Genomic DNA, 24297 nt, shown 5'->3' on the forward strand with positions numbered 1-24297 from the left:
GGTGTAGCGACCGGCTCTAGCTCCACAGCCGTGTCTGGAGTCATCGCGCTGAGCCACGTCTCTGTAGAAATTAGTCCGCAGCGTGCCCTGAGATCTCTGTGTGTTAAGCCATGAAGATATACAATGTTCCTTTGGACCATTCTCAAAGTATTTAAAATTTACCAACTAATGAGAAAATAACAAAAAGGTCCAAAATACACTCTCCCTCTTCGGGGGAGGCATGTCCGTTACGAGAGAGTCGCAGACACCAGTCGAGTGAAGTTCAAAGCAAATCAAAGTATTTATTTACCCAAATACTGGATCCAGGAGAATTCACACATTGAGAACAGTCTAATACCCCTCCCAAGTGAAAATTCTGACCTCCCATCCTCTGACTCCGAAAGTTATACCCATGATGACGTATAGCCTGGTAGTAAGGCGTTTCTGGCTGATTAGCGTATATTAATATGCATAATTTCACGTGTTAGTACTCAGCTCTTCACGTGCAATATTCAGGTGCCTGTTGTGACCCTGAAGACATTCATTATCTGGTCAGGCTTATAATGGGCCTCTCTTCTCAGCACTTTTTTTTCCTAGAGACTAAAATTTAGGGAGTTAGAGATACACTTCAAGGCCACAAGAAGAAGCTACAGATCAGCGCCTCCATGCCCAACACTATGATGTCAGTGTGTTACAATCCTGGAGTGCACATCTGTTCAAGGTTAGACGTTAAGAATTAAAACTGTGTGTAAATATCAAGTTATCATGCCATATAGTGAAGTTAGCTTATAATATGTTTTTAAGAGTAATTATCATATGAGTTAGTAGTGCAGAATCAAGTAAAAATGTTTAACTACATGTGTAAGTAATTAATAATGTAAATACTGGTTAGTCATTCATATACATGCATATAGGGTACAGGATTTCACACCATGAGTATGCTAATTTAACTAATCATCATTTAAGGATATTTGTCAACAAACAAAAAGTAATAAAATTATTTTCTACAACAATTCCCCCTTTTGACCTGTCCAACTGACAGGTCAACACATTTAGATAAATGGTAAACAATTAATGTTAAATTGGTCTGCCTAGGTCAACCCCGGTTTGGCGAGTGACTTAGGTAGAGCGTGATGGCAGATTGTGGTGGTAGCGGGCAATTACACCACTCCTGTTGGGAGTGGACACCTCTGTCCTACCACTCACTCTCTGGACTAAGAGATTACAATGAGCCCTATATGTGTATGTGTTAAAGTGTATTCTTCATCCGTTGGTAGGGATCTGCGCTGGGGGCAAGGATAGACTTTCCTTGTCGTGCCCCTGCCTCAGGGGATTATTCTGCCCCTATGTTGGTTGAGGCTGCTTGATCAGCCTCTTCTGAGGTGTTGTTTTTCCTTCAGTGAATGTTTGATGTTAGGTGTCGGTGTGGCTCTGCACTGTGTGAGATGGTACCACTATAAGCCTTTACCCTTCAGCCGGACTGCACAACTGGTTCTCTCTGTCCCCTGGTAGGGTCCTGTCCAGCGAGGTTCATACCACTTCCGCTTGATAACCTTCAGGAGGACCCAGGGTGAAACTGTCACTTCTGGATCCTTCTCCTCCGTTTCTTCTCCTTCTCTCCTTTCCTGCACCTGTATAGAGAAATCTTTACAAACAGCTTTTAGTTCTTCATATAGCTGTCGGTACTCTGCTTGAGGTAGTTTCTGGGGGGACGCAAGCGCGCTGGAGGGGCCTTGAAAAGGTATGCCCCTCCCTAATTCAAAAGGAGTGAACCCTGTATTTCTATTCACTTAACTACGGACACTAATTGAAACAATTGGAAGTGCATCAAGCCAATTCATGCCCGTGGCCAGTTTGATTTTTGCTAATTTGGTTTTCAAAGTTTTGATTCATCCTCTCCACCTGACCTTGTGAGGCAGGATAATACACACAACCATAGCCACGACTGCTCCACCCACTGCAGTGTTTTACTCGTGAAATGACTCCCGCTATCTGAAAAAATATAAAAAATAAAAAAAAATTTCTAGGAAACCCATGGTTAGAAATCCAACAATTAATCAGAAACTTACAGACTGATTTTGCATCTTCCCTCAGAGTGGGGAGTGCCTCTATCCACCCCGAGAATCTATCTACAACGACCAGGAGATATCTATATCTCCTAATGGGGTCAATCATATCTGTGTAATCCATTTGAATCTCATGTCCATGAGAATCTGGCAATGGAAACCTTCCTGGAGCTAGTTTAAATGCTTTTGCTACATTCTGAGTGTTACAAATCTGACATTTAGTGATGCGATCAGCCACTAATGCTGACATGTATGGGTGCCACCATTGTTTTAGATTTTTCAGTGTCTGTTTTCTTCCTTCGTGTGCCACTGAGTGTGCTTCTTCTAAGACCGCTTCTGCTAATGACATTGGTAAAACTACTTGTCCTTCTTGTGACGTCCACACCTGACTGTTTGGGCTAGCCCCCTTTGCTAGCCATACTGACTTTTCTTCTGGACTTGCCTGATCCTGTATGTGTCTAAGCTCTTGTCCTGTGGGAATCGGTTCCCAGGGTACACTGGAGTCCAACACAAGCATATTGTTGGGTTCCGTGTATCCTGCTGCTCTTTTTGCTGCCCCATCTGCAGCTTCATTCCCCCTGATTATTATTGTGTCTCCCTTTTGGTGTCCTTTACACTTCACAATCGCTACCTTTTTTGGAATGTATAGCTGCTTCTAATCGCATCAGTTCTGTCTTGTGTTTGACTGGTTTCCCTGTGCTTGTGACATATCCAGCCTGCTTCCAGTGTGGAATGTCTACGTGCGCGGCTGTCACTACGTACGCTGAGTCACTATAAATAGTAACGTCCCTTCCTTCTGCCACTTCTAGTGCTGAAATTACTGCTAGCAGTTCTGCGTTCCCCCTTTTTCTGAAACAGTACACCATTAATCACAGTGTCTGTTTCAGAAACATCCATGTAAAAAGTTAGTGAATAGTCAGGTCTGGCTAAGTCAACTGCAACTGATAAGGTTTGTTAAACATCTATAAACGCCTGTTCAGACTCCACCATCCAATTGAGCTTACCAGACAAATTTCTCATCCCTAGAAATTTCACCATGTCCCTAAAAGGTTATGTTCGTCCGACAAAGTCAGTAATGTATTGTCTGCTGTAACCAGTCAGTCCTAAAAATGCTAACATGTCTTACACAGTCTCAGGTTTTGTGTTTATTTTGGTGAATCCAAATTGGTTGTGTAATATTCATACAAAAAGAGACGGGTGTCTGATTAGTTTATCGTACATCATCTGGGCCTGTGGACCACAATGTGTCAGGCAGTGATGCCAATAATGCCTCCGTCTGTGGATGATCAGAGTCCTCACAACCATGGTGTCTAGGCAGCAATTGATGGTGCAATGTGACTTGGATGCATGAGTTATCAGTGATGTGATATGTCTGTGTTGACTGTGAAAACACGACACCAGGCAGCTGGGTCCGGACCCAATCCGTGGCCTCATTTGCTCTTTTTACCATAGGGCCCAACTGCTTGGCCTCCTGTCTCTGATGGAGAGCTAGTGAAATGTGTGGTGCCGCCTTGTCAGACAGTTTTTACCAATAATGTTGTTGTGGTGTTAGTGAAACAGGAGATGCCACCCCTTCAAGACCCACATAAATCCCTGTGGTGTCAACCGACCACACTGTACCCTCTAATTCTGTTTGAAAAAATTCATAGTAAGTTAAATCTCCCCCTACATCATATAACAGGGTGACACGGAATGGGTCGGGCGGAGGGACATAGGGTGCCATGGCTGTAATCCAAGGCGACCACTGGTGGAACAAGTCAATTAGTTATGGTGACGGGACTGTCTGTCCAGTCACTAAACCCCAGTAAATGTCTACAGACTCATCCTGTTGAGGTCTCATCAGGTGTGCGGGTAATACTGTGTTGATGGCTGACCATGTGGCTCCCGTGTCTACCAGAAAAGTTATTTTGGAGGCCCCCACAGTTAATGACAGCATGGGTTCTGCCCTGGCCCTGCTGTCCTGGTGCTCCTCTGGGCCCCGTCAATGTCCACCCCACGGCTCCATGCTGTATTGGCCAGCAGGAAGATGTGATAGCTCCGGTTTTGGTGCCGCCTGTGGATGTAGTGCCTGGTGTGGATAGCTGTTGTCAGTAAAGAGTGGTGCCCTCCATTGTGCTGCCCAGTGATCCAAAGCTCCACATCTTAGGCACGCCCCGGTCTGGTGGTGGACCCTGCCCCTCCACCTACCATTACCCCGCCCCCTGCCCCATGAGTAGGGCTGATATGGGAAATATGAAATTAGTCCATAATTATACGATGGGTTTTGTGGTGGCCCTGTTTGGGTTGGCATATATGTTTGTGTTCATGTATGTTTGTGGTGGTTGATTGAATGTTTGTGGTACTGCAGTCATAGGCATCATGGTGTCAGACCTTGTTTGCTTTTTATTATCATTAATAGATTTCCTGGCTTCTGCTAGTATAAAAGTTAGTAGGTCCCTTTGTAACTTAACTGTCTCCTTGTCTTTATTATCTAATTTTTAATGGTACATATTTATATGTTCCTGTACTAGTGGCCACTAATGGAAACATAGTGCCGACGTTAGTGTCAGTCCTATACCTGTCAGGCGGGTGTCGGTGTCTAGTGCTTCTTCTCAAAATGTCCGTTTTGTCAGAGGTGTGCATGTGCGTTCTAAAGTCTGTTGTTTTCATTTCAATTGTCTCTTTTCTTCTAATATGAGGTTTTCCATGATACGCAATGTATGGTTCAAATCAGTCATCCGTCTATCACCACATCGTCCGTTTGCACTGTCCTCATCATCTGCTGTGTGTCCGTCATCATGGTCAGAATCATCATCAGTTGTGACATGGCCCTCTAAATCTGCTTTAATCCTAATGTTTTGTTTAGTTTTTCGTGGCATCTGGTTCTTAAATGGTGTTTTCATTGTTTGTTTATGGTGAAGGCGCGGTTTATCCTGTTCTATATAATTTCCCGTGGTATCTATAATGTCAGAACAGTCGGTGTTAATATTTGTTTGCAATTAAAATTAACTCTCGTGGCCTCCGCAATTCAAAAAGATTTTCTGTGTATGCGTTTGTGTTTGTGTCTCTGTGTGTTGCCTGCTCACAGAGCCCAGCCCCTCCCTTCTGTGTCTGCGTTTGTGTGTGTGACTCTGTAAACTCACTGTGCCCGAGTCTACACTGAAGACAGGCAGGATGATGTCAGCTGGTGGGACGTGGCCTATGTTGTATGGCGGAGGCGGGGCAGTAGCCCCCTCCCCCTTGTGTTTTGTATACGGACCTGGTGTTTTCAATGTAACAATCTGTGTTGTTAGCGCTTTCCGGCTCAGTTTATATAAAAAGAAAATAAAAGTTTTAAAGTCAAGTTTTCAAGCTCAGCCAAGAAAAGCAGGACCACCTCAGCCCTGTGAAGAATTTCACAGGCTGATAAGAAACGTAGTGCGTGTCTTCAAACACAGTATTGAATTAGAAGCAAGCCAAGCCTAATGTACATTAATTATCAAACCAACCCACGAACCGAAAAAGCTCTTTAGTCAGACGCAAATAACACCAATGTATGAAATAGAATTTGTAATAAACAGAAAAAACCAAAGACTATAGTTTAGATACCGAACACACTTATCAGTCAACAAGCCACCATCGTGCCTATTATGTAGAGTATCAATTTCCAGCCGAACAAAACAAACATCATCAGCACACCATCAATAAGCAGTCAAATTACAAGATATATTATAAAAAGTGAAAACAAAATTTTGAGAACTACAAAAGTAGCAAGCAAGTGACAAAATATCTTATGATGAACAAAAAGTTCAAACCGAGGCAGAAAATTTTTTTTTAACACCAACTACCACAGTAAAAAAAAAAATGCAAACTGAACCGGAAAAATAAGATTCTTAGGACAATAAGCAGTAAACAAAATACCAAATATATTTTTATCCACTACCAGTCTAAATTAACCCCAATAACAAAGAAACCAGATTCAAAATTAGAGCAAGTGTTCAAGTACCAATTTTCCCTTTAATTCCCATGTTTAAACCTTACAGTTTCCCCAATTTATCATATTAATACCTCAGCTTTACACCTTGCTCTCCTTTCTCCTATTCTCAACCTCTAAAAACGTCTTTCTGGAGCTCATTGTCTATATTTTCTTAATGTATAGTCTCCAAGAAAGCTCATTTATTTTTACTTTATATATTTTTACTTTAAAAATGTCTTCCGTTCAGGCTCATTGTCATAAATAAACAAACCCCTCATTTTATTGAGGTTCATATTCTTTAAATAACTGTCCTTGAACGAAGCTCATAATCGTTACCATTACAAATATCTTTCCCTATTAATTTCTAAATCACTCATTCTTTATCACCTTTCCCCACTTTCTTTAAACACTCTCGAAACACTTACGAAAACTCTCTCTCTGACACTCTCTAGGCAGAGATGTCCTTTCCCCACTTTTCTTTAAACACACCCACAAAAAAAAATTCATGGCTTTTTACAGCCCATGGAGAAACTACTTCTCCCCACACACAAACAACCACAGAAGAAAGGGGGTTGATCAGTCCCCTACTTTCTCCTTTTTCTCCCAAAAAAAAAAAATTCTTTCAGCTGACACCTGCACACAGTTACAGACAAGGGACAAAGTTATAAGATGGAAAAAGGGAGGGGTGAGACACACACACTCAGCTGACACATGCACATACACACACACAGCAAGACACTCCTCTATCGAGCAAAAACATACACAACAGTCATGTAAACAGCCTCTAACAATAACACAAGCTCTTAGAACAGACATAAAACATGAATACACAATCAAATTCCATTAAAATACACCAAAACCAAATGTAAATAGCTTAAACCTTTATAAAACCTGCGGGAACAACATCCGCTACCGATATACCATAAATTTCATTTAAATCCACAATAACCCATGATGGGAACAGCATCCACCTTTATAAAACCTGCGGGAACAAACATCCGCTTCCGATATACCATAAATCTCATTTAAATCCACAATAACCCATGGTGGGAACAGCATCCACCTTTATAAAACCTGCGAAAATATGATTATACTTCAGGGCAGACCACGCCCACGGACGGCCTTTTTCCGACCGAGCAATTATCTCGACACCTCGTCAGGTCCGAGGGGGGCACGCCAGCTCCCAGTCCCAGTTATTCTTAAATTCCATAATTAATTTTCCAAACAATCAACCCCAAATGTATAAACTGATAAAAAATTATAAAAACATATTTAAAATAAATTGATTTGCTCAATACCCCACTCCGGACCGCCTTCGGGGCTCCACACCACTCTAATTTAAAATGTCCAATATGCAGAATTTGAATAAAACAGGGTCTGCACACCCACCTTAGTATGTTGCGGCCGCGAGTGGAAAGGAGTCCGAAGCTGTCCGCCGTCTGGACCTCCCGCATGTCGGGGGTCACCAATTTGAAGATATACAATGTTCCTTTGGACCATTCTCAAAGTATTTAAAATTTACCAACTAATGAGAAAATAACAAAAAGGTCCAAAATACACTCTCCCTCTTCGGGGGAGGCATGTCCGTTACGAGAGAGTCGCAGACACCAGTCGAGTGAAGTTCAAAGCAAATCAAAGTATTTATTTACCCAAATACTGGATCCAGGAGAATTCACACATTGAGAACAGTCTAATACCCCTCCCAAGTGAAAATTCTGACCTCCCATCCTCTGACTCCGAAAGTTATACCCATGATGACGTATAGCCTGGTAGTAAGGCGTTTCTGGCTGATTAGCGTATATTAATATGCATAATTTCACGTGTTAGTACTCAGCTCTTCACGTGCAATATTCAGGTGCCTGTTGTGACCCTGAAGACATTCATTATCTGGTCAGGCTTATAATGGGCCTCTCTTCTCAGCACTTTTTTTTCCTAGAGACTAAAATTTAGGGAGTTAGAGATACACTTCAAGGCCACAAGAAGAAGCTACAGATCAGCGCCTCCATGCCCAACACTATGATGTCAGTGTGTTACAATCCTGGAGTGCACATCTGTTCAAGGTTAGACGTTAAGAATTAAAACTGTGTGTAAATATCAAGTTATCATGCCATATAGTGAAGTTAGCTTATAATATGTTTTTAAGAGTAATTATCATATGAGTTAGTAGTGCAGAATCAAGTAAAAATGTTTAACTACATGTGTAAGTAATTAATAATGTAAATACTGGTTAGTCATTCATATACATGCATATAGGGTACAGGATTTCACACCATGAGTATGCTAATTTAACTAATCATCATTTAAGGATATTTGTCAACAAACAAAAAGTAATAAAATTATTTTCTACAACAGCCACTACCTTACACCCTCCATCTTGTTATTGAATGACCGGACTTTTAAGAGAGTCTTTGCTTGGTAAAGGTTTTTCGTTAAGATTCTTAGCTTGACCCCTACCCCAGTCAATAACAATAAATAAACCCAGCCGTCCACACTTTTACTTTCTTTCACGAAGCCGCCTACGTCTCATACACCTGTTACTATGGATATACGTGGAGCTACGGCGTTCTGACTTCCACTTGTTGTTCACAACTTCCTCTGATGTTAGGCAGTTCCTTACAGATGTATGAACTATTCGCACTGGCAACGAAACTGTGTGTTAGTAGAGATAAATAAATACATATATAATCTCTGTTTCAAGTGGCTGAATTTCCCTGGAAACTGCACTGTCCTGATGTGTTAAATGAGTCACAAAGACAATTGTGTATCATAAAATATTTGCAAATGAGCGCAATGCATTTTTCGAGGGAACGCAAAATCAATAGTGTTTTTTTATTTTTCCCCCAGTCCCTTTAGGGGTTCCGTACGAATCTGCATCAATTTCTTTAAAACAAATAATGGTCTTTACACTTTTCAATCATGTTGTTATTCTCCTTCTTCGTATAAAACACAAAAACACAGTCCTAACACATTTCAATCATTGGCTTTAGCCGTCCCAGCTGGTATTGCAAACCTGTTCACACAGAAAATAAGCAGACACCTACATCAGATGCTTGGTGAGTTTCTATAAAAGAATTAAGACTAAAGAAAATACAATACCATAATGGGTACCATACCTTACCAAATAAGTGAAGACTTAAAATAATATTTGAAGATAACATACTCTCATTCTGTTCAATGAATGTTAGGGCCTCATAAATATACACAAACACACTTATATTTATCTTGAAGATCCTTAAACATTAAGCCATGTTCTAGTGTTCAGGTTTCAGCCAACTGAGGATCACAAGTGAATGAAGGGAGTAGCATTTTGTAACGCTTTTGCCCTGTCTCATGTGTTCCTGCTTGGTTTTTCCCATGCTCCTAGCACATGGCTCTGTTTTTGTTTTGTTCCCTTCTCCTCCTTTGTCTCCGCCTTAGTCCCCCTAGTCCTCAGTGTCTCCACCTGTGTCTCATTTGTGGTCCTGCCCTTTTGTTTGTTATCCCAGGTGTTCCTAGTCTGTACTGTGTGTAAAGTTACTTTGATTCCCAGGACTGACAGGAAACATGGGGGAGATGGGATTGGAGGACCTTTTCTTCCTCAACATTCATAGTTGGTATGACATTAAATGCCTTTGAAATGCACCTAGTTCTCCAACTGCTCCCCAGGGGCTATAGCTGACAGCCTGCTGTTTCGTGTGGGTGGGGGGATTACACCTCTGCCAGTCTAGAGTACAGTTCCCATTTGCACCATTGTTGGAATTCGATTCTGCAGGGAACATCAAGAGATCAAAGTGGATCTTGGATAATGTCATGAATGTGTAACGAATGTGTGGCTTAAAGGGCTCATGAGCACTCAACAGCACAAACAAATGTTACAAGACCTCAACTGTGCAGATAGGTAGTAATGAATATGAACCCTTTTTTATGTGTTTCCTTGTGTGTTCACTGCCCCTAGTAAGTGTGAAGAATTGCTCACTAGTGTGTGTTTGTGTGTTCACTGCCATGGATGCAGAGAAGCAATGTGATAAATGTGATTTTTCTTGTTCTTATTTCTTTCTTTCTTCTGATTTAGATATGAGACAGCAACTGTGCACATAAAGAGCAAACCTCTGTGGGAGAGGTACTAACAAATATGAACAATTTCCTGATTTAGTAATAAAGCTTTGTAATGATAAAGATTGTGATTTTGTGCTTGTTGGAATATTGTCCAGATTAGGCAGGAATGGAGTATGATTTGTAGGCAGTGATGATTCAATGTACTCTTCTAAAGAAAGGGTGTGTGTGTAAATGCTCTTAAAATAATAAAACTCTGAACTTTGGAACTATTTGGGACTAATTAGCTAAGAGGTTTATCTGAGTCTCTCTTCTCTCCATCATAGACTGTCCGCTCCATCCGCAAAACAAAAACAAGCATTGTGGAAAATCTCACCCACCCCTCACACAAACTGTTCTCTCAGGAAGAAGGTACTGCAGCATCCAGTCAAACACAACCAGACTCTGAAACAGCTTCTTCCCTTCAAGCCGTAAGACTCGAGAGTCTGAAACTGTTAGACTGCTCCTCACAAATACAAACACCCACATATATTAATCAACCACTATTTCCAGATAATGTGACAATTATTGCACCTACCTACTACCTCACATTGTGACCCTGGACTCTTTTGCCCGCATTGTTGCACATTGCACAATTTTGCACATTACCTCCTGGACTGTATTACTGTTCTGTGGATGCTACCATGAAGACTGCTGTTCAGATTGTCTATATTTAACATAGCACATTTTTGTCTGCATTGTGTCAGCACTCGTGTTTGTGTTGCACCATGGTCCTGGAGGAATGTTGCTTTATCGCACTGTGTACTCTGTACTAGCTGTGATTGTTATCATGTCTTTAAAAAGTGAAATATTTCAGCTGTATACACCTATTACATTTATATTTAAATAATAATACTCATATATTTGTTCAGTGTCATGGTGGGTTCAGAGCTTACACAGAATCACTGGGCACATGGAAGGAACACATGGATGCCTGTCCACCACATTCACCCAGTCACCTGTGGATAATTACACACACTCATTCAGTCACTCACACCTGTGGACAATTTCACAAACTCACCCAGTCACTTACACTCACACATATGGACAATTTCACACACTCACTCAGTCACTCACACCTAGGCACAAATTCAGGACTCGTGTATGACTGAAATGAAAAACCTGCAGCCTTTTGTGGAAAAGACACAAAAGAAAATCTGTCTCTGAGGTGGTACTCTCAGGGAAACATTCAGTTCTTTTAGTTTAAGAACATTATTGTACCTCATTCTATTATAATTGTAATTCTATTTTAAAATTGTTTTGATTTAATATCATTTAATTCATAATTCATAATAATTCATTTCTAGGACTTTTATTATGTTATTTATTTTACACAGTTCTATAATGAAATGTTACATATATCCCCCTCTCCTTCTGTAGAAAAAAATGTAATGTAACTTTAGGGAAAACAACTGGTCTTTAAAACCAGTGTTATACCCAATAATGTGCCTGTACAGTAGTTTGTGTGTGTGTGAGTGACTGGGTGAGTGTGTGAAATTTTCCACAGGTGTTTGTGTGTAAGTGACTAGAGTAGTTACAGACAATTAATGAACTCTACAATTGACCCATCAATAATACACACACATTAGTGAACCTCAAACAGGGCACATATCAGGACACTACTTACAAAAAAATTTAATTGAGCAAACAATAGAGAAGTATCATGCAGCTTGAAAGAAAGGTAGAACATGGTGTGGTACAAAGAACACAATGTAACCATATATTTGTAATGAATAACAAAATGTCTCAACTACTGTAAATGTTATCATCTCATGGCTAATGCTTAGTATAATATCCTGCAAGTTCTCTGAGATGAGTTTTGAATCAAGAACTAATCACTCTATTTATACCTGAACTTTTAATAATCTCATGGCTGAATAGAACACATTCTCATAGCAATGTTGAGACATGTAGAGTGTAGAAGTGTCACAGAGGACCACTGGTTTGTGCTATCACAGATCTAGCCGCAGAGACATAGAGGGACTCTGAAACTCAGAACACTAGGTGGGATTTTTACTTTAAGATTACAGCTTCCAAATCATTGTGATGTTCCTCCAGGTTGGAGGTCCCCCTTGCCAGGGGTATCAACATTAAATGTTTTTGGGTTTCAGAGTGTCTTGTGTTTGGATCTGCGCTAGAGTAGTCAGTTTTTCCCCATGACAAAATGATAAAATTGCATACTATAGCTTTAATTTTAGATCCTGTCCACACGCATCTTCAATCATTCATTATCTGTAACTGCTTATCCAGTTCAGGGTTGTGAGTCCACACGCATCTGCTTTTTTAAAAACTTTTTTTTTTGCCTGTGTTTTGGCCTCCCACCTACACGAAATCTGAAAAAAAAAACTCTACAAGGAGATTTTGGAAAACGCCATTGTAAGTGTTCACATGTGGATGAGAGAACAGAGCTTTTCTGAAACACTGACATCACAGAGCATATGTCTGAAATCAAAGTAGCTCCCCATTCTCTATATAGTGAATGACACAAATCATAAAACTAAAATGTTCACACTCAGGTGGCATTAGATTTCACATTTCCACATATAAATAATTTTATATTAGAAATGTTGTATGAATTAAATCTATATACAGTCTCTCTTTAAGAGGTACTATGGACCCCTACTGGACTGGAATGATAATGCAACTGTTTTTGTATTCGTCTGGACAGGGATATTTTCAAAAACAGAGGGAGGAAAATCTCAGTTTTTAAAACTATCAGGATCCATGTAGATGCGTTTAAAGAAGAGTCAGTTATATATGAACCTAGATGACCATTACTGGTCTGTTAGCTCTGACACATTGCAGATTTACTGGGAGATAAGAGCCCCAACTTTTTTCTCACAGATCCATCGTTTTTCATCAGAGCAGTCCTCATCATTCCACTTCTTAGTCTGTGGGAAAAATTCTACACAGTCCTCATTGCCCTTATTGTTCGGCTCCCCTTTTTTCCAGTTCCTGAAAACCAAAAGAATCACATACATATGCTAAAGGGCAGGATGACCTTGAGTTCTGACTTTATCTCAGTACTAAGAAATGAAGAACCCTTTAAGGCTTAACCAGATTAACCATTCATTCATTATCTGTAACCGTTTATCCAGTTCAGGGTTGTGGTAGGTCCAGAGCCTACCTGGAATCATTGGGCGCAAGGCAAGAAGATACCCTGGAGGGGGCGCCAGTCCTTCACAGGGCAACACATACACACACACATTCACTCACACTTATGGACATTTTTGAGTTGCCAATCCACCTTCCCTCATTGTTTTGGGACCGTGAGAGAAAACCAGAGCAGGACTCAAACCCACAACCTCCAGATCCCTAGAGCTGTGTGACTGTGACATTACCTGCTGCGCCACCGTGCCACTCCTGGATTAACCAGATGATTCTAAACTTCTCAGTGTGGTTTACATTAGAAGTTTCTCACAGATAAATTTAAATTGTGTTGTTTTTACTACTGGGCGGCACGGTGGCGCAGCAGGTAGCGTAGCGGTCACACAGCTCCAGGGACATGGAGATTGTGGGTTCGAGACCCGCTCCGGGAGTTTGGTTTGTTCCCCTTGTGTTTGTGTGGGTTTCCTGTTAGGTGGATTGGGGACTCAAAAAAAAAGGGTCTGTGAATGTGTGTGTGTATGTGTTGCCCTGTGAAGGACTGTGTGTATTCCCACCTTGCGCCCAATGATTCCAGGTAAGCTCTGGACCCACCATGACTCTGAACTGGATAAACGCTTACAGATAATGAATGAATGTTTTCACTAGTTTCTTGGTTTAATTGGTCTCTTACCCACTGATCAGTATTGAGCCATCCACCCACTCCCACTTGCCCTCTGTGTCTCTGTCAGTCAGACCAATCCAAGCGTTTTTTGCGTTGCATAGATTTTCAGCAATGAAATCCTGTGATAGTAGAAAAATAACATTAGGAATACTCCACCAATTTAACAGAATCTCAGAAACATAACACTACACAAAACCAACCACAGAAACAAAGGTGTATACTACACAGAACTACTTTGTAGATCTACAGTAAGACTGTAGTCCACCTGTTTCTCTACATAATTTATTTTCTGCTGTGTCTGATTCATTCATACCAACTCAACACACACTAACATGCTGGCACCACCACGTCACTGCAGCTTTCAGAATGATCCACCAACCAAATCATGAATTTAATTCAGAAATTCATATTCAGAAATACAATAATATAATTTATTTAATATAAAAACAGTTAAATACAACAAAGAGATAAATATCAGTCCTTTTAATCTCACCTGTTCTTCTTCACTATTTATGATAACCATATCTGCTCCTCTGTTTCTGCAGAAATCCCGGCTCTCACTCCAGCTTTTACTGGAACATGAGATGAAGTAAAAACTGGAGCCGAAGTACACCCATCCCGACTGGAGGTGCGAACCTGCTCACACAGAACATGCAAAATGCAAAACATTTGCCATCTCCACATCATTGCATTCAGTTTTTATTCACAATTTGTTTAGTGTCCCAACTTTTTTGGAATCCGGTTTGTACATTCATCAGATGCTTAGTGAGTTTCTACTAAAGAATTAAGACTAAAGGGCCTAAAAATTAAACACAAATGCGCTTATAATTTATTTCCAAAGGGCCTTAAACATCAAAACATGTTCCAGTGTTCAGATTTCAGCATCCGAGCACTGAGCATCACAAATGAATGAAGCAAGTACAGTTTTGTGACATTTAAATTTATAGGTCTCTCCCCATTCTAACAGCATCAAGTCTGGTCTTGTTTGGGTGGAAAAGTCCACAGACAACATTATTTATTAATTCTGTGATTAACCTGCTAAATAAGTGCTAGTTTCTGTCAGCGTTTCTCAGTTCCCTCCTGCTCAGATATACTCACTTAGATCAGCTGATTTCTTTAGGTTGCTGTATTCGATCCACAGCACGGTGATGCCAATCAGGAGGAGAACACACAGCAGCCCCAGACACACCACGGCCAGTCTGTAGCATTTGCTCCTTACAGCATCATGTCCTGAATATGGAAAGAAATAATTATAAGACATTTAGACATAGACATCAGGTTGCAGATTAGAGAGGTGGGCTTGATTCCCAGGACTGACAGGGGAGGTGGGAGTGGAGGAACTGTTTTCTTCTCCTTTTAATGACTTTCAATGGTATAACTTTTAATGTCCTTGAATTGCATCTAGTTCCCTATCTTCTCCCCAGGGGCTATAGCTGACAGCTGGTTGACTGTGTGTGTGTGTTTGTTAAAAAAAATTGCATGAATTTGTGTTCACATACACAATTTGGGGATTAATAAAGTACCACTTCTTCATCTAACTGAAGTTAAAAGGGTTACATTATCCGCTTCAGCCTTTTGAAATACACAACACTCAAAACCATCTGCACTCAGTCGTGAAAATGATGAAGTTATTTGAAATAAGGAAATAACAGGTTGATTTGTAAGGGATTAGACCAATAGACCAATAGATCAATAACTTTGCCTTCTCCTGTTAATTTCCTATGTTAAATTCTCCTCTTAAGATGAAAATACACATATTATATAGCAATAATAAACCATATGAGTTTACAGTACCTGAATTCGTCATTGATTCCTGGATGTTTCTGGTCCTGGTGGTCCCCAGGTTCTCCTCATTTTCATATGTATATAAATCTGAATCATATCTATCTTCAAAAAATGCTTTTTTTGAAGAGATTTCCTTCCTCATCTCCATGCTCAGCTATAGCCTTGTGGAGCAGTAATAAGTCAATCAGTTTGACCAGAGGGAGATGTTTGAAAGTATTTGGTCAAACTCTGAAACCGAGATATCAGTTCTAATGTGTTTCTGAACTCCTACTTCCCCTGATTACTCGTTCCTAATTCTGATTTCTGGGCGTGAACCTGACCAGCTTCCAGCAAGTCCTATTTATTACCCACAAATATGAGACTATGAGGCTCTATCCAGAAGGTTATCCACTGAGAATAAAATTTGAATCTAGAACAAATCACAGAAACAGGACCTGATCTCATTAATGGACAAACAGAAAAATGTCTTACAGCAATGTTCCAGCATCTACTCTGAAGAAATCCCTAAAGTGTAGAAATGTCACAGTGGGGACCACTGATCGGTTTACTCTGCTACAGATCTTAAGACCTTAAGGGACTCTGAAACTATGGCACGCTAAAGTGTACTCCACAGATGATGGGAGACTCCAACCAGGAGCATATTTTTTATCATCAGAAATATTTATAAAAGTGATATTTTTTATAAAGTGCAACTCTCATGAGTTGAAGAATTAAACTGCTTCTTGATTGAATGCATTTGTGATCCATAGAGTGGGTCCTGAACATAATCGGTTTAGTACAGTGTCTCTGACACAATCAGGCCGCTTGCTATGGTGGGTCATCATGTGATTGTCATTAAAGGGTTAAATATTGCAGCTGTATACACCTATTACATTGGTATGTAAATGAGTACTACTAATATATTTGTTCAGTGTCGTGATGGGTTCAGATCTTACACAGAATCACTGGGTGAAAAGTAGAAACACAGGCAATACCATGGACGCCAGTCCGTCACATGATCACCCAGTCATTCTCACAAACTCATACTTACACATTTCATCTACAAACGTGTGTTTGGACCGTGGAAAGAAATTGGAGCACCCAGAGGAAACCCCCACAGACACAGGGAGAATACACTATACTCCTCAAAGACAGTGACTGGAGACAAGTGTTGAACCCAGGACTCCTGTCTTCATGGTGGTACCCTCAGAGGAACACAGCCAGTACCTTTAAACAGGTAAAATGTATATGCCATATTCTTCTTTAATTGTAGATTTTTAAATTGTATTTATGTCATATGCTTCATTTCATCTTTTTTTTCATGTGACTTTTATTGTGTTTGTTTATTTTAACCAGTTTTATTAGGAAAAATTACAGATATTCTTCTGGAGAAGAGAATGAACCACTGCTGTACATTTAAAGATACATTACACTGTTTGTCATCATTAGTAACCAATAATATTTTTGTGTCGGTGTGTGTGTGTGTGTGTGTGTGTGTGTGCACTTCCTGATCTGAGCACTTGTAAGCTCATTTTACTTGTGTATTTTGTTTTCTGGGATCAAAAAAATTAAAAAATTCAGAAAGATTGGTTCTTCTTTTTATATGTGGTTCCTCTCACTATTTCTGCATTCTACATTAGCCTCTTGAACTAGTTTCAGTTTCATGATTTCTAATAACGGAACATTTCTTGTGGGATCATTTCTGTAACAGAAGTAAAAACTGAATATAATTTTCTTCATTAAGAAATGACATAGACACTGTAGAAGGTGCTTGCAGAGCTTGTACAGGCTCTACAAGAGTCAGCATTTGTGTTAGATGTCCTGTTTTCTGATAGATGACAACCTCCCCAGGTCCACAAACCCAGGACTGGAGGCTAAATTAAACCTGTAGGCACACTTAGTCTCTGTGGTTTATTTAAAGGAGATGTCAGTCACTTTTACCTGTGATTCTTCTTCATGTCCTGAAACACTCATTAAACTAATTGTCAGTTTAATGAGTGTTTCAGGACATGAAGAAGAAGTGGCCTAGCTGTATTACACTACACTAATCCTATTTTATACATGGACACCCTCATGTGTGGGCCCTACTTTGGGCAGAAATAACTGGTTCATTCATCAACTACAAAGCAATTTTTAATTCATCTTATGGCTTTTCAACTTCATAGAAACAACATGTAAAGAATAGTAAATAACTACTTTCATAAATATGTTTTGTTACTGTTAGGAGGTAAAAGACACTGACTGTACCTTTAAAAATTTCTGGAAATGGATTTACGAGTTACGTGGACACTCATGTCTGGCAAGACGCAATGGTTTCTAAATATAAATGTGATTTTTGAGCTTCATTTTGAAACTGCAGCTTTGTAGTTCCCGTTCCTTAAGCTTGAGCGCATGGAAAAGTCAGAGTGATGCTGGGGCTCTAGCAGTGGCCAACTTTCCAGAGTATCCATCAAGAAAGTGCATTTGGACAAAGTCTGGTTTTCCAAGACGCGAGGCAGAAAGAAAAAGGAAAAAACATGGAATTAATTCAAAGATTGTGCAGCAGCCAAAAACACACGTTGCAGGTGGATTGGCGACTCAAAAGTGTCCGTAGGTGTGAGTGTGTGAGTGAATGTGTGTGTGTCTGTGTTGCCCTGTGAAGGACTGGCGTCCCCTCCAGGGTGTATTCCCGCCTTGCGCCCGATGATTCCAGGTAGGCTCTGGACCCCCCGCGACCCTAAAATTGGATAAGCGGTTACAGATAATGGATGGATGGATGGATTGTGCAGCAGCAGAGCCACATTCAACTCAGTGCAGACACTGTCTCACTGCTACAATTTGTACATTCACTAGAATTGATATGGAATTAATGAAGGGGGCATGTTCTCCTCCTTCTCCACCAGAGAACAATCCTGGGTCTTAATGAAAAATCTGTGACCTAATTTGGTCAAAGTACCACAAGGATCAAACCCCACAGCTGCATTCCTCCCATGCCTAAACAGCCCTGTCCATAACAGAGCTTTCAGTGCCTGTTCCTTTTAGTGAAAATAAGCTGTTGTGTCTGTCTTGCTGCATTTACCCTGGTTTTGCACCATCACATAAATGCGGGTCCAGCGCCTTGATTGGACAGACTCAGACAAGGGTGTGAGGCCATTCTAAAGTCTCTGCGCTTGATGTCAGAATTGGAGCAGAATCAGAATGGCTCATTTTATCCTATGTTTTCTGACATAGGCAGCACACAGTAAACTGACTGGGTGGTCTTGTTTCACAGTGTGTGGATTGGTGGGCTCCAGATTCACACATTAATATGCACTTGCATTGAACAAGTGATTCTTTTCACATTATTAGAAAACTAGAATTAATTTCTGGTTCTAAAATCTAAAACATTTATTTTAGTGCATTAAAAACCATCCCAAACGTCATATGAAGCCAAAGGTTTCAGTGGTTACATCATTTAACAGATGAGAGGATGAAGATCTATCTTACTGGTTATAAAAATAGGAAGAAATACAGCAATCGGGTCAATTTTCTCTCTCTCTCTCCAGTGGAGTTCCCTAAAGCAGAAGGAGAGGTGAATATGTCTTTAAGCTTTTATCAGAGGAATGTCATCATCATTCATTGTCTGTAACCGCTTATCCAGTTCAGGGTCGCGGTGTGTCTGGTGCCTACCTGGGAACACTGGGCACAAGGCAGAAACACACCCTGAAGGGGGGCGCAAGTCCTTCACAGGGTGACATACACTCACACCAATGGACACATTTGAGTAGCCAATCCACCTTTCCAGGAAAGCGGAGCACCCAGAGGAAACCCACACAGACACAGGGAGAACACACCACAGACAGTGACCCGGAGCCAGACTTGAAGCCCTTGAAGCCACGGTGAGGTGTATGGGTAACATTAATGCATATGTCGTGATTTCCTATATTAATATTCACAGTGATACCATGATTTGATGACATTGTTACCCTCACTTCTCAACCATCTTATTATGCAGAATACACAGCTCATTGTGTAGCTCCAAAGATAGTCAGGAATGTTTTACGAACCAGACTTTCAATCTTGATCTGTTTCTCGGAAAAGACACGTAAGGGGTGAAGACATGTTTGATGTGATTCGTGTTCCAGGCAGTGATTTATTTTAACTTTCTTTCACTCTGATGACTCCCACACCCTGCACAGTGTTAGAGAACACACCAAAATGTGGTGCCAAAATGTGCCAAAAATGTGTACTGCATCCAGATCCTCACAAATGAGCTGTCAAAAGTTTGTAGACAAGCATTATCCAAAAGAATGCAACAATTTCACATACTCACTGTATCACACAACCACACACACACACACACCTGGGGACAGGTTCCTGGTACCAAACCTACCTAATGTTAAAGCAAAAGAGTTGATCAAGTAGGTAACATTCAGTGGAAAATCATAATTCTGTGGCACAGTTTTCGAAATTTAGAGCATCCCTGTACTTCCCTGACCTGAATCTCATCTCCATTGTGTTTCTCTCCTCGCCGTGGTCTGTGGAACAGCTCAAACTTCAGAGCCGCTTCAGTTCCGACCGCAGTGTTTTATTTGGTTTCCCGAGAAACCTTTTTCAGATCTGGGATCACAGCCATGAGGTTTCTGAGAAGAGAAAGCATCTGGAGTCTGAAGAGAGACAGATACACTAGAAACAGAACCAGAAACAGAAGCAGCAGAGCTCCAGCTCCCGTAGAGTCAGCACTCTCTCACTATAATAACACCACTCACACAATCACAGCAGACAATTGTGGAGAAGTCTGATGTTAAATTCAGAAGCCTGTGGTCTGCTAACCTTCCCTCTCTGTGGGACTGCTGATTCAAGGCTGTGTGGGATTGCTGCTGGTTCCATAGACAAACTAGGCCAGACCTTTTGTGTGTCTTTTGAAATTTGCTGCAGTTACTGCTTCTACTCTGAGAAGGCAGCACTCTAGATGTTGGAACATTGCTGTGAGGATTTGATGGCATCCAGCCACATACATATCGATGATATAAGGTGTTGATGATGGGTGAAAGAGTAGTTCTGGGTCAGAAACCCCACTCAAACTCATCTCAAAGCTACTGGATGGAGCTCTGTATTTACAGACAATACAGTTCCACTGCAAAACATCCCAATGCTGGGGTGATTTATACCCCTCTGAGTGACTCTTGGCATTGGGCCTGGTGACCTTAGCCTCAGATGCAGCTACTCCATAGCATCCTTCTGACTGTGTAAGCAGGGCGGACAATCAGAGCTCATTTATACAACATACAGCTTTAAAGGCACTGCTGGTTTAATAAAAATAATTCTTTCTTTTTATTGTATTGTTTTATATACAGTATACAGGTATATAAAGAGTAGGATAAGAGTAGGATTATTTTAAAAAAAAGAGTTTTTAAAATGTAGGACATTAGCCCTTTAAAGGAACACTAAGTAAGATTTGGTAAGAGCATCACAATGATTTTGAAGCTTTAATTAACAAAAATATTACCTAGTGCCCCTTAAAAACACATAAGATGAGTTAAATAGTGTTTAATAAAAAAACATTAGATGAAGATAAAGAGTAGGTGGGGGGGGGAAAAAATCAAGTAAATATAACAGTACAAAAAAATGCTATAATAATTTGACTTTAAAATGTAGGACATGCGCCATTTAATGTGTTTCTCCAGGTGTCTGACCTATAAAGTCATCTGTCCATACTTGAGGAAGTCGTTTGTAACTACTTTGCTGATGCACAAGCTTTGAACAGGAGATAATTTTATTGCAACATGTGATAGTCTTTAAAAAATACCCATTTGGAAACGTAATGTTCAGGAGGAGGTCATTGCGTCTGAAAATAATGACCCATCTTTGCCTGAGTGAGTGACATCTGCAATGTAGGAACTACACAGTTTTAATTCAGAGCTGAATGAAGTTAAACGTGTTGGACATGTGTCCAAAGCTTATGAAACATGTCCCCAAACTCTAGGCCCTTGTTTAAAGTGTCCAAATACATAACAGCACTGTGGGCATTAACAGGATTAAAGTACAAGATGTTTCAATCAGTACAGATATACACAGATCAGCCATAACAGTAAAACCACCTCTCTTTGTCCCTATTATCAGCCCTTCTGACCATACAAGTGCACTCTGTAGATCTGCTATTACAGGATTTAGTCCATCTGTTGCTCTGCATACTTTTAAACACCTCATCACCCTGTTCTTCAATGGTCAGGACCCCCACAGGCTGATCCACATTTTTGTTCTGAAATGAAGGGTATGAATGGGGTGTTTTTCCCCCTTAATTTGCTGTAACACATTTCTGTGAGGGTTTGATGTCCTTGAGAGCATAAGAGAGCACAAGAGCTGTAAGTGTGCACTGTAAGTGTGCATTGTATTGTATCATATGATATCTGAGGAGAAGCAGAAGGAATTGCTCATCCTCCCAGTAAAGAACAAAGGGAGGAGAGCTGAGAGGGAAACATCTATTATAAACATTTAGATGAAGGTTTATTTCGATTCGCTCCAGAAATACAGCTTCCCCATTAAACACAGGGCACTGGGCCTTTTCCCACAAGTTACCTCAGACTCTTAACAGATTTCAGCACTGAGGTGGGAGGTGGGGGCTTTCTCTCGTATTGTTCTCTGCAATCACAGCCCACAGACAACAGTCTAACCACTGGAAATATCATTGTGTGGAGCAGACCCACTCTTAGAGCATGTAATTTCAGTCTGAAACAATACTGTGAACAAAGTATAAGACGGAAAAGCAAATACTCATTTCATAACTCTTTTCATATAAAGCCTCACGCTTTGGAACAACATTCCAGTCAACAGTTTGTAATGCTTTGTTAGACACAGCAATGCTGTTGCACTGAGAATAATCCAACAACCAAAAATATCCAGTCAGCAATGTCCTGTGTCCACTGATGAAGGACTAGAGGACAAGCATCACACACTGTGCAGCAACAGATAAGCCATTGTCTCTGACTTTACATCTACAAGGTGGACCAGTGAGGTAGTGGACAGAGTGTTTAAAAACTTCAGCAGCCACTGCTGTGTCTGATCCACTTGTACTAGCACAACACACACTAACTCACTGCAGCACTGAGAACAAGCCACCACCCACATCATTCCTGCCCTGTGGGGATCCTTTCTGAACTTCGAAAAACAATGTGAAAGGAGGCAAACAAAGTATGCAGAGCAACAGATGGACTACATTCTGTAAATGTAGACATACATGTGGTTTCCACTACCCTCTGCACAGCACATGTCTATTGAGGAAGTGATCTGTATCTCCTCAAACATCGTATTGACCTCAGGGAGCACTAGATCATCAATCTCAGGAAGCTGCTGGGTCTGCTGGACCCTCCTCTGACCACACAGGCCCCAATTTATAGCACTAATCCCAGTCCAAATCCTGAACCTGCTGACCTGGGAAACGACTGCCTGCCGTAGTGGTATCTGCAACACGTTTTCTTTCAAGGAGAACAAACCTGAGACATTTCCTCTTCTCACTCCCACCACATGGGCCTCTCTGTCGAACTGTACAGAGAAGCCTTAGAGCTGAGGTATTCAAACATTGGGGCAAAGAACTGTAGGGGACAAGGTGAGAGGTGAGGTTGAAAAAATAAATAATACAATTTATTCATTCATTCATTATCTGTAACTGCTTATCCGATTCCAGGTCGTGGTGGGTCCAGAGCCCACCTGGAATCATTGGGCGCAAGGCAGGAATACACCCTGGAGGGGGCGCCAGTCCTTCACAGGGCAACACAGACACACATTCACTCACACCTGTGGACACTTTTTTTAAGTCACCAATCCACCTACCAACGTGTGTTTTTGGACTGTGGGAGGAAACTGGAGCACCCGGAGGAAACCCACACAGACACGGGGAGAACACACCAACTCCTCACAGACAGTCACCCGGAGTGGGAATCGAACCCACAACCTCCAGGTCCCTGGAGCTGTTTGACTGCGACACTACCTGCTGCGCTAGTCGACATGCAGAGAAATGTAGCATCATTGAGTTTAGCTGTTGCTGGACCCCTGGAGGAGGAGAGAAAGCCCCCAGAGCAGTAGCATATGTTCTGTTTCGATGAGCAGGAAAGAGGGGAAGCTCTTATCATCATATGCAGCTTTTTATTTTTAGCCAGTTTATAATACACCATAATAGTCCTATAGAAATGGAATGATTTGACCTGTTTATACATGCGCTGCACTGATTTACATACTGACAATTGTTTTCTACAGTTCGCATGAGGGTTCACATACTCAAAAAACATGGCAATGGGAGTCTGAAGGAAAGTTTGAATACCTCTGCCTTAAAGCATGTGAGGCATAAACCCAGTTATATCTGCAGATATACAATAACATCATCATTTGGATTTAAATCAACACTAGGTAAGATTTGGTATCTTTGCTCCTGGGCTCCCCCTACAGTTGCAGAATGTACTTCACCTTTACAACACTGTTCTGAAATCAAGGGTAGGGTTGTTTTCCTACCCTCCTCCAAAAATTACATAGTGCAGTTTCTGCAGTGCTGAGCCCAGAGTAGCATCGACAGAGGCTCTATTCTCCCTGTTAAACTCAGTGGAGCATCACAATGGGTTTAAGCTGTCATTTTTAAGGTAAAATTACTACCTAGTATTTCTTTAAATCATTGTCTGATATGAATACAATTTTAAAACTCTTACTATACCATTTATAGCATATTGAGCCACTTTGGACACTTGCCTGTCAGTATAAGTTATGTG

The 24297-nt window shown here is 40.9% G+C and overlaps 1 protein-coding gene across 1 annotated transcript; it reads right to left on the minus strand.

Moving 5' to 3' along the window:
• Positions 1–11742: 11742 nt before the first annotated feature.
• On the minus strand, positions 11743–15739 carry LOC136687340 (CD209 antigen-like protein E). Its single transcript, XM_066661728.1, has 5 exons — positions 15614–15739; positions 14918–15049; positions 14313–14455; positions 13829–13938; positions 11743–13005 (listed from the first exon to the last, which is right to left on the minus strand). Exons 1-5 carry the CDS (start codon positions 15624–15626, stop codon positions 12858–12860), a joined length of 546 nt encoding a protein of 181 aa, XP_066517825.1. The 5' UTR covers positions 15627–15739; the 3' UTR covers positions 11743–12857.
• Positions 15740–24297: the final 8558 nt, after the last annotated feature.

The sequence above is a fragment of the Hoplias malabaricus genome, chromosome 1 (genome assembly GCF_029633855.1).
Source record: "Hoplias malabaricus isolate fHopMal1 chromosome 1, fHopMal1.hap1, whole genome shotgun sequence".
Classification (NCBI taxonomy): Eukaryota; Metazoa; Chordata; class Actinopteri; order Characiformes; family Erythrinidae; genus Hoplias; species Hoplias malabaricus.